The sequence below is a fragment of the Macrobrachium rosenbergii genome, chromosome 24 (assembly GCF_040412425.1).
Source record: "Macrobrachium rosenbergii isolate ZJJX-2024 chromosome 24, ASM4041242v1, whole genome shotgun sequence".
Lineage (NCBI taxonomy): Eukaryota > Metazoa > Arthropoda > Malacostraca > Decapoda > Palaemonidae > Macrobrachium > Macrobrachium rosenbergii.
In genome coordinates, this window is record NC_089764.1 from 38677587 (window position 1) to 38690026 (window position 12440).

Genomic DNA, 12440 nt, shown 5'->3' on the forward strand with positions numbered 1-12440 from the left:
TCATAAGGAATGCCTGCAAAGCACCACTCTTAGAAACTAAGTGGATATGACCTCATAAGTGAAATAGATGTGACCCAAGATACTCGTGCCAATCTGAACCTCAAAAGTTTCCCGATCTCTGTCTATGGATGCAAGAAGCTATGAAATAAATGCATTTCAAAAGTGCTCTCCGTCGCCCATCGTAAGGACACTGAGTTTTGTAGAAATGGTTCCCATGTTTGTGACTCTAAGAGAAAATCCACGACTTACAGCGCATTTTATGGTTCTCGAAGCTGTATCAAAACGAACCCAAAACAATACTTCTAACTTTCAAAGGTGTCATTTGACACCTTCCGTGAAACGTTCTCTGGGAGCAGATGGATTCATGTCAGTTCAGGATCCACAAGCACAGCAGAAGACCAATGGATTTTTTTCAAAAGCAAAAGACCCAAAATGCGATGATAAAATTCATATGATTTTATACGTAAAACTCGATTGCTTTTGTGGCAAAGGAGTTGTCTTGTCTTCACAGCTTCTGAAAACCGCAACTCAGCAAAAGAACAGGAGGCTTTTTCATGAGTCAGGAAGTGATGTGACATGGAAAACTAAGTGTCAAAACCCATCAGAGGTTAAACAATGGAAAAAACATTTGTCTGGGAAAGTTATACAAAAGAAAAATGGTCATAGTGGAAAATGGAGGGTAAGATATATGTAAACGTATCATAACATATAGGGAGAAAGAAACTGGTTAAGCAATCTGTCTTACCAACACAATGTGAACCTTTCTGTGCAAAACCAGGAGGACAGGAACAGGTTCGTCCATCCCCTCGAAAGGGGGGTTGCAAGAGCAGCTGTAACTCCCGACGGAGTTCCTGCATGCTGCCTGGGGGCTGCACTCCGCCTTCCCTCGGGCGCACTCGTCCATGTCTGTTCATCATGGAGAAAGAGATTTGAATATATATATATATATATATATATATATATATATATATATATATATATATATATATAAGCATTAAGCTACAAACGTCCTTTAATATCCAATTCACTCTACCTCGGGAATAATATATTTTCATATATGTTACCCGAAGGGAAATTTTTTAGTTGATAATAAGTTCGTCGTCTCGTGGGCTCGAACCACGGAAGACAAGAACTCAGGAATTTTAACCACACGGCCAACAAGTTGTTGGCCGTGTGGTTAAAATTCGCGTCACTGTAGTCCTAAGTTCTTGTCTTCCGTGGTTCGAGCCCAAGAGACGACGAACTTATTATCAACTAAAAAATTCCTTCGGTAACATATATGAAAATATATTATTCCTGAGGTAGAGTGAATTGATATTAAAGGACGTTTGTAGCTTAATGCTTGTATATGAATCACGGTGATGTGATAAAAATTCATATATATATATATATATATATACTGTATATATATATATATATATATATATATATATATATATATATATATATATATATATATATAATACTCACACACACTACCTATATATATATATATAAATATATATATATATATATATATATATATATATATATATATATATATATATATATATATATATATATATATATATATATATATATATATATTTATATATTTATATATATATATACATATATAATATATAGATATAGATATACATTGCAATTTGTCTTTAGGAAAGTCTAGAAAATCCATTCACAGAAACAAAGTGGATACAAACTCCTTGTCAAGGAAAGTTCAGTGAAAGTGACGAAAGTCATCAAATTAATGTTAATTTCAAAAGTTCCACCACACCTGTGGCAGAAAGCTCAAAAATAAATGCATTGCAAATCCACTCTCAACGGGCAAACGTCGGGATAATGAGTTCAGTGGAAAAGAAACCTATGTTTGTGAACTCAAGAGAATTTTCATGACTGGAAAGCTTTCAATAGTTCTTGAAGTATGATAATAGTTCAATGAGATCATTAAGAGTGTTCAAAAAGTGCACATTCCATAAAAAGATACGAGTACACTACATTAAAAGCCACAGCAATTTTACGAAATGTAAGGATTGATTTTTCTTTTAATTTCAAAGAATGACATTTTTTCTTCGAAGAGGACAGGTGAGAGAAATGACTACTCTGGATTCTACTGAATCAATATTCAAAACGAGTTTGACATTTTCTATGAAAGGTTTTTGACAGCACAGATATTCATATCAGGTCGATAAACATGGATCCACAAAGAGAAAAGAAATGGATGATTATTCTTTCAAAAGGAAAAGACCCAAACTGAGAGATAACACAGTTCGTCTGAATGTCTTTCCAAACCTCAGACAGCCAGAACTCAGTGAAGGAATGGCAATTTTTTCCATGCGTTAGGAAGTGATATTATGATAAGTAAGATTAAATTAAAATAATTGGTATGGAGAAAAATTATACGAAAGAATTGCAAGAAAAAGGAAGAAAATTTGAATGTAATGAAAACATTTTTAGAAAGCAAAAGCATGTAAAAATATGAAAAAGATGGGGAGTAATAAATCGATTAAGCAATCTGTCTTACCATCACAATTTGAACCATTCTGTGCAAAACCAGGAGGACAACAGGTTCGTCCATCTCCCTGGAAAGGGGGGTTGCAAGAGCAGCTGTAACTCCCGACGGAGTTCCTGCATGCTGCATGGGGGCTGCACTCCGCCTTCCCTCGGGCGCACTCGTCCATGTCTGTTCATCATGGAGAAAGAGATTTGAATATATATATATATATATATATATATATATATATATATATATATATATATATATATATATATATATATATATATATATATATATATATATATATATAAAAGCATTAAGCTACAAACGTCCTTTAATATCCAATTCACTCTACCTCGGGAATAATATATTTTCATATATGTTACCCGAAGGGAAATTTTTAGTTGATAATAAGATCGTTGTCTCGTGGGCTCGAACCACGGAAGACAAGAACTTCCAATTTTAACCACACGGCCAACAAGTTTTTTGGCCATGTGGTTAAAATTCGCGTCACTGTAGTCCTGAGTTCTTGTTTTCCGTGGTTCGAGCCCACGAGACGACGAACTTATTATCAACTAAAACATTCCCCTTCGGTAACATATATGAAAATATATTATTCCCGAGGTGGAGTGAATTGGATATTAAAGGACGTTTGTAGCTTAATGCTTGTATATGAATCACGGTGATGTGATAAAATTAGAAATCATATATATATATATATATATATATATATATATATATATATATATATATATATATATATATATATATATATATATATATATATATATATAATACTCACACACACCTATATATATATAAATATATATATATATATATATATATATATATATATATATATATATATATATATATATATATATATAATATATAGACATAGATATACATTGCAATTTGTCTTTAGGAAAGTCTAGAAAATCCATTCACAGAAACAAAGTGGATACAAACTCCTTGTCAAGGAAAGTTCAGTGAAAGTGACGAAAGTTATCAAATTAATGTTAATTTCAAAAGTTCCACCACACCTGTGGCAGAAAGCTCAGAAATAAATGCATTGCAAATCCACTCTCAACGGGCAAACGTCGGGATAATGAGTTCAGTGGAAAAGAAACCTATGTTTGTGGACTCAAGAGAATTTTCATGAATGGAAAGCTTTCAATAGTTCTTGAAGTATGATAATAGTTCAATGAGATCATTAAGAGTGTTCAAAAAGTGCACATTCCATAAAAAGATACGAGTACACTACATTAAAAGCCACAGCAATTTTACGAAATGTAAGGATTGTTTTTTTCTTTTAATTTCAAAGAATGATAGTTTTTCTTCGAACAGGACAGGTGAGAGAAATGACTACTCTGGATTCTACTGAATCAATATTCAAAACGAGTTTGACATTTTCTATGAAAGGTTTTTTGACAGCAGAGATATTCATATCAGGTCGATAAACATGGATCCACAAAGAGAAAAGAAATGGATGATTATTCTTTCAAAAGGAAAAGACCCAAACTGAGAGATAACACAGTTCGTCTGAATGTCTTTCCAAACCTCAGACAGCCAGAACTCAGTGAAGGAATGGCAATTTTTTTCCATGCGTTAGGAAGTGATATTATGATAAGTAAGATTAAATTAAAATAATTGGTATGGAGAAAATTATACGAAAGAATTGCAAGAAAAAGGAAGAAAATTTGAATGTAATGAAAACATTTTTAGAAAGCAGAAAGCATGTAAAAATATGAAAAAAGATGGGGAGTAATAAATCGATTAAGCAATCTGTCTTACCATCACAATTTGAACCATTCTGTGCAAAACCAGGAGGACAACAGGTTCGTCCATCTCCCTGGAAAGGGGGGTTGCAAGAGCAGCTGTAACTCCCGACGGAGTTCCTGCATGCTGCATGGGGGTTGCACTCCGCCTTCCCTCGGGCGCACTCGTCCATGTCTGTTCATCATGGAGAAAGAGATTTGAATATATATATATATATATATATATATATATATATATATATATATATATATATATATATATATATATATATATATATAAAAGCATTAAGCTACAAACGTCCTTTAATATCAATTCACTCTACCTCAGGAATAATATTTTTTTCATATATGTTACCCGAAGGAAATTTTTAGTTGATAATAAGATCGTCGTCTCGTGGGCTCGAACCACGGAAGACAAGAACTCAGGAATTTTAACCACACGGCCAACAAGTTTTTGGCCGAGTAGTTAAAATTCGCGTCACTGTAGTCCTGAGTTCTTGTTTTCCGTGGTTCGGAGCCCACGAGACGACGAACTTATTATCAACTAAAACATTCCCTTCGGTAACATATATATGAAAATATATTATTCCCTGAGGTAGAGTGAATTGTATTAAAGGACGTTTGAAGCTTAATGCTTGTATATGAATCACGGTGATGTGATAAAATTCATATATATATATATATATATATATATATATATATATATATATATATATATATATATATATATATATATATATATAATACTACACATGTGCCTATATATATATATATATATATATATATATATATATATATATATATATATATATATATATATATATATATATATATATATATATATATATATATATATATATATATATATATATATATATATTTATATATTTATATATATATATATATATATATATATATATATATATATATATATATATATATATATATATATATATATATATATATATATATATATATATATATATATATATAATATATAGATATAGATATACATTGCAATTTGTCTTTAGGAAAGTCTAGAAAATCCCTTCACAGAAACAAAGTGGATACAAACTCCTTGTCAGGAAAGTTCAGTGAAAGTGACGAAAGTCATCAAATTAATGTTAATTTCAAAAGTTCCACCACACCTGTGGCAGAAAGCTCAGAAATAAATGCATTGTAAATCCACTCTCAACGGGCAAACGTCGGGATAATGAGTTCAGTGGAAAAGAAACCTATGTTTGTGGACTCAAGAGAATTTTCATGACTGGAAAGCTTTCAATAGTTCTTGAAGTATGATAATAGTTCAATGAGATCATTAAGAGTGTTCAAAAAGTGCACATTCCATAAAAAGATACGAGTACACGACATTAAAAGCCACAGCAATTTTACGAAATGTAAGGATTGTTTTTTTCTTTTAATTTCAAAGAATGACAGTTTTTCTTCGAACAGGACAGGTGAGAGAAATGACTACTCTGGATTCTACTGAATCAATATTCAAAACGAGTTTGACATTTTCTATGAAAGGTTTTTTGACAGCACAGATATTCATATCAGGTCGATAAACATGGATCCACAAAGAGAAAAGAAATGGATGATTATTCTTTCAAAAGGAAAAGACCCAAACTGAGAGATAACACAGTTCGTCTGAATGTCTTTCCAAACCTCAGACAGCCAGAACTCAGTGAAGGAATGGCAATTTTTTCCATGCGTTAGGAAGTGATATTATGATAAGTAAGATTAAATGAAAATAATTGGGATGGAGAAAATCATATGAAAGAATTGCAAGAAAAAGGAAGAAAATTTGAATGTGACGAAAACATTTTTAGAAAGTAAACAGCAGGTAAAAATATGAAAAAAGATGGGGAGTAATAAATCGATTAAGCAATCTGTCTTACCATCACAATGTGAACCATTCTGTGCAAAACCAGGAGGACAACAGGTTCGTCCATCCCCCTCGAAAGGGGGGTTGCAAGAGCAGCTGTAACTCCCGACGGAGTTCCTGCATGCTGCCTGGGGGCTGCACTCCGCCTTCCTCGGGCGCACTCGTCCATGTCTGTTCATCATGGAGAAAGAGATTTGAGTATATATATATATATATATATATATATATATATATATATATATATATATATATATATATATATATATATATATATATATATATATAAGCATTGCTACAAACATCCTTTAATATCCAATTCACTCTATCTGGGGAATAATATATTTTCATATATGTTATGAAGAAATTTTAGTTGATAATAAGATCGTCGTCTCGTGGGCTCGAAACCACGGAAGACAAGAACTCAGGAATTTTAACCACACGGCCAACAAGTTGTTGGCCGTGTGGTTAAAATTCGCGTCACTGTAGTCCTGAGTTCTTGTTTTCCGTGGGTTCATGACGACGAACTTATTATCAACTAAAAATATTCCTTCGGTAACATATATGAAAATATATTATTCCCGGAGGTAAGTGAATTGATATTAAAGGACGTTTGTAGCTTAATGCTTGTATATGAATCACGGTGATGTGATAAAAATTCATTCATATATATATATATATATATATATATATTTATATATATATATATATATATATATATATATATATATATATATATATATATATATATATATATATATATATATATATATATATATATATATATATAGTTTATATATATATATATATATATATATATATATATATATATATATATATATATATATATATATATATATATATATATATATATATATATATATATTTACGTTTTTCCGTGGTTTTAGTTTGAAATATGCTCTGTGAGACAGGTAGCAACAATTTAAGGAAATTTAGCCTTGTGATTCTGACTTCGTGGGTACGGGAAAACGTAAAAAAAGAGGAAAGCAAAGGAGAATTTCATATGAGCATAGGGCTCTGCTTACTGAGGGAAATATTACGTAAAACACGTGGGCACATTTAAAGTAGTGTATTTACATAAATGACATTAGTATGGGAAAGAGGAACTCAGTAGATTGAATGAAACTGGGGAATTCCAGCCACAGTCCGAGAAGCTTCCACGATAGGATCCTCTGAAATGAGAGATATGCACATTATACGCCAGTAATGAAAATAGACAAAAGAATAATGAATTGAGGCTGCACTGAGGGTGCCAAAGGAGTAATAAAGACTTAATACTGCCGATGCAAGAGGCGCACGGACATTAGACAAGGGTGATTTCTGGCTTTCTCTTTAAGCAAATATTACGAGACAAAAGCGTGACTGAAATGGGGCTCTTCCAGGGCACTTTACCTCAGCAGATTTTCCGAGGGCGCGTAGAAGGCAGTCCGTGGATGACTTGCGATTTCCGAGGGCGAGTTTCTTCCACGTGGTGAGATGCAAGGGCTTCCGTAAAGGGGCAAGGCGATGGGGACTCCTCGAAACTCCAAGCAATGGCGTGTGGGCTCGAGGAATACGGTCGAAGGGCACGAGGAAAAGTATACTTTGAAAGGGCCACGTGGTTAGGATGCAAGGGCATCGATGGGGCCAGGTGTTGGGGACGTCTTCACAAGTTCACTCCATATCTTCCAGCCCGCGTGTGTGTCGAGACCTCGTGGGCTTTTGCTTTTATCCCCTCCTATGGGGCAGGGGTGCGCCCAACACAGATGTTTGACTCATTGCACCTGCTGCCCGCAGGGAGGTTTTGGCCTGTAGGAGAGACACCAAGCCAGATTACTTTTGCCTCGAAGGAAAGATCTTTATCAAAAATGGGAGCGCCTTTAATCTTTTAAACCTTGTTTTTAAGTCGATAGACAGATGGTCTATCGATCGGCCGGCTGGCAGTAAATGAACAACCAACAACAACAAAGAAGGGGGGGGGGAGGCAATTTGCTAGCGAATTCTTGCTAATCATAATACCTCCCTATACAAGATGATGTACATACCTCCTTCGGGTGTGTACATCGATATTCAAGAATGAGCGGCAAATGCTTTACGTTACTCTACATTCTGCCTTGCAATGAACTTTACTCCTAAGGGTTTTATGAAGCTGTGACATTACTTTTAATAACACATTGGGACAATTTTCGTTAACAGAACGCAAAGTGATTTAAACACTTGCAAAAGAATAATTACTTTAGATTTGGTTACCCACTGTAACTTTATAAAGTGACTCGAACAATTGTGAATTAATTAAGATTATAGGACCACGTATATGAGGCTATGGCCAACAAATGAAAAGAAATGGTTATTGTTCAAGAATTAAAATACACGGTTACTTAATTTTAGATAAAATGCATGCGGTTAGTACAATCTGCCTTGAAGAGGCTGTGTAAATGAAAAACAGCGTTTATTTATGTAAATGACATCCCCTTTTACGCGATACTGTAATGACTATACATATTCGCATTGATAATTTATCTTCGTTTTAACGTGCTTTGCTCAGCTATCGTTCAACGCGAGCTGAGGGATGACCCACACACCGGGAATTTGACAGTCGTGTGCGGGCGAGAGTATTCGCGAGGTTTTAATTCGCTAACCTTAAACTACGCTAATTTTATGCGTCCACTGCCCACTCGAGTACTCCATGTTATGACGGGGCGAGCAGACAAAAGATGTGGGGTCTTATAATGGAAGGGGGAAAAGGGATAATAATAACAAAAGGAAAATTACCAAGACGTTACGAATGAAACTTGACCGCATATGAAAGGCGGGACACGTCCCTCAGAGCTTACGAAAGGGGCATTTAAATCACAAGGGCAAGAGTTTATGACTCGCGATTCATTAAGATAAAGATAACTAAATGACTAAAAGAAAGTAAATGATATTGGCAGAAGAGCTAAGGGAAAAAGAGTGAGGGTTTTATTGTGTTAGGCGGGAATTTATCGTCCTACGCTTATAAATTACGGCCCGGACTATCACTTCAGTCCCAGGGCGAGGAAAGTGCACCTGAAGGTCGCGACTCCTTCAGGAGGGCTGACACGCACGCCCGGTGCCAAGGTATGGGCGCAAGGGCGTGCCGCTTCTCACTCTGCTATTCTTAATGATTTATACATTGTGTGGGGAATGGTATCCCGTATTTAATTGCCTCTTGTGGGGATAATTTAAGGAAGATTAGTAGAGCATGGTAAGAGATAGCAGTTCCTAAGGAACGGAAGAAGATAGAGGAGGGTCTGACATCCCCTTCTGGATTAGGGGTGCCAAGACCTTCGAAAAATGAAATGGTGGCACAGGTGCCATGGGGAGCTCTAGAGCTCTTTGTAAATTACCTGGAATGTCCCACGCCCGTGGTAATTTCGCCTCGAGTCTTTCTTAATGGGACAGTCGTCCTCGGCCGGGGAAGCGGAGGGCCCGCGACCGGAGGGCGGCACGGAGTACCACCTGGGCCTGCTGATGCGACAGCTGACGCAGGAGTGTTCCGTGCGGGTTCTACCATGATCCGTCGCGGCTCTTTGTAGTTCATCGCCAAGTGAGATATGGCAGAATCCTGACTTGCAATTGCGTCGGCGACGGACTGAGGCAGAGAGGAGGCGGTCGGGGGTGGCGTGAGCGGCTCGCAGGTATCGATGACCAGCTCAGGCACGGGTTGCGAGGCCGCACCTGCAGGTGAGCTTCCGCGGTGGTCGGGAGGAACCGTCTCTCTGACCGACGCTGGTAGCGGTGCCAGGCCGGGGGAAGAGAGGGGGTCCTGAGTTGGATCCCGTGAATGGAGATCGGCGTGGCGCTCTGGCGCTGGCACTAGGGGCAGAGTCAGGCGCTATCAGAGGTTTCTTGGGCTCGTCGGTCAGGACGGACGAAGCTTGGCCCTGCTCGGGGCATGCAAGTGGCACCGGCAGGAATTTAGCATCTCCTGAAGGGAGATTTGATTGGGGCCCTGGCACTGGCACTGAGGCAGGGCCGGGCACTGGAATTGGATCGGGAATCGATCGAGGGGGCCACTGTACATCGTACTCAGGTGGCACTGGTGGGGACTGCACGTCCTTCTGGTACCCAGGGGGCGCCAGTCTTGGCTGAGGGAGAAGCGGGGGAGGATTACTCGCGCCCACGGAATGATTCGGGGAATGGGACCCCTAGATTGTCGTGATTTCGGTGGGGACTGAAAGTCCTGTCCCAGGATGACGTCATAGCCTCCGGGGAGATGGCTTGCTACTGCAAGATTGCAAATTTTGGATTGGTGAGGTCTTGTGACTTTCAATTGGACCGTAGGGAGTATCATTTTAAACTGATTTATTCCTCGATCGTGACGAGTTTTCGTCTATTGACGATAGCTCCGTAGGGAACTCTGTCCCTTCGGATGAGGGATATTTGTGCGCCCGAGTCCTCGAAAGCAGTGACTCGGCAGCGGGCTCGCTACCTCGTGGAGGGGCCACGTATACAGGCCCTTCGGCGGAGGGCCTAATGACTGGGGATCTGTGACGGCCAAGGCGACGGTGGGAGTATTTACTTTATTATTGCGTGGGCATTTTGCCCATGCGGGAGAATGGCCATAAACCTTGCACGCCGTGCAAAAGGTCTGGCTAAAGTCTTTCCGCGCTGCCCCTGTGGAGGGCGCAGGTGAGTTATTTGTCGGTTTTCCGGGAGAGATAGGAGCCGGTTTCTTGTTCCGGCACTGTTCGGAGGAATGCCCCGTTTTCTTGCAATAATGGCAAGTTAGGGGCTTGCCCGAGTTCCCATTTTTGTGGGAATTTGAACCTCCGAGGAGGGACGGGGGATTTATTTTCCGCCCCATGGATCCTTCTTGAGGGTGGTGAGTTTCCCACATATCTGCTATTCGGCAACACTCGGTGAGTGTTGCTGGGGCTTTTTCCACTATATGGGTGGCGAGGGCAGGAGGGGCGAGCGCAGGAAATGCTCGAATTTAAACCGCTCGAGTACCTCGGCGGTGTTAGTGGCTCCTTCGAATCGAGCCATTTTGTTAATGCCCGCTCCGAATGGTACGCCCAATCGGACCAAGTCTGGCCTGCTTCTCTGGGCTGCTCTCTCCAACGTCTCCTCCACCGCTCGGGGGTAATCTCGTACGCCCGTAACTGCTTGGCGTCACGGCTTCCCAGTTTCCCGATTGTCTGCGGGAAGGGCGTGGTAGGCAACGAGGGCCTTTCCGCCCAGGAATTTAGTGAGAACAAGAGAGAGTTCCGCGGGGGAGAGATCGCAGCACTCCAGGACTCGTTCGGCCCTTTCAAGCCATACTTCGGGTTCGGACTCGGTCCATTTTGGCATGAACGAGTGAGCTTGGCTGAGGGCACTCATCCCCGCGGCAGGGGGCGGGGGGGTGGCGGGCTGTCGTTCTAGCATCTGGAGCTTGTGGGCGCGCTGTCGCTCTCGATCTTCCCATTCTCGTTCCTCCCTTTTCTCTTGGGCGATTCTGTCTCTCTCCCTCTCCTCACGTTCTCTCTCCCTCTCTGCACGTTCTTTTTCCTTCTCCTGCTCTTGAGCGATTCGTTCTCTCTCCTCTCGTTGTTCTTGGGCAATTCGTTCCCTCTCTCTCTCTGCACGTTCTTTATCCTTCTCCTGCTCTTGGGCAATTCTTGCCCTCTCTCTCTCCTCACGTTCTTTAGCCTCTCGTTGCTCTTGGGCAACTCGTTCTCTCTCTCTCTCCTCACGTTCTTTGGCCTCTCGTTGCTCTTGGGCAACTCGTTCTCTCTCTCTCTCCGCCTTGGCATCGTCCACTCGTTCTTGAACCCATGCTCTCAGATCTTGCCCCGATAGTCCCATGTCCTTCCCAGCGGACATGTAGAATTTGAAATCCTCGTTTTGTTGGGCTCTGGTATTAGCCATCTTGAAATAATGGGTATATGATATGTCTGAGAAGACTTTTTGTTAAAATTGGATGTGTCTTGGAAAGACGTGGTTGTTCTTGGCGAACGAAGTCTAATATGCGTCTCGGAAGACGTAGTTGGATTTTGTCACGCTCGGACTTGGCCGGCTGTAGCGTGAAGTTAAGGAGTTGTTCTAACGAACTAGAATGATCAGTCCCGTAAGGGCTTAGATGTGTGTGAACTACACTATATAATGTCTCAAAAGGACTTAATTTTGGGTTTCCGCAGGAATGAGAAATTCTCGCCACGTGCGACGTAGAATTTTTGTATGAGTCTCTGAGGACTGGGGTTTGGAGAAATTCTCGCCACGTGCGACGTAGAATTTTAGGAGTCTCTGAGGACTGGAATTTGGAGAAATTCTCGCCACGTCT

The 12440-nt window shown here is 39.4% G+C and overlaps 1 protein-coding gene across 16 annotated transcripts in view; it reads right to left on the bottom strand.

The window, feature by feature from the left end:
* LOC136852040 (adhesion G protein-coupled receptor E1-like) overlaps positions 1–12440 on the bottom strand; it is a 56754-nt gene that overhangs the window by 3497 nt on the left and 40817 nt on the right. For 3 of the 16 annotated variants that reach the window (XM_067126522.1, XM_067126521.1, XM_067126519.1), the window contains 3 exons: positions 6171–6303; positions 4289–4447; positions 2522–2680 (listed from right to left, as the gene is read on the bottom strand). In XM_067126522.1, the coding sequence (XP_066982623.1) occupies positions 2522–2680; positions 4289–4447; positions 6171–6303 (451 nt within the window). Of the gene's footprint in view, positions 1–745; positions 907–2521; positions 2681–4288; positions 4448–6170; positions 6329–12440 lie in introns of all 16 variants that reach the window. The other 13 variants (XR_010857059.1, XR_010857058.1, XR_010857056.1 and 10 more) reach the window with 12 other exon arrangements.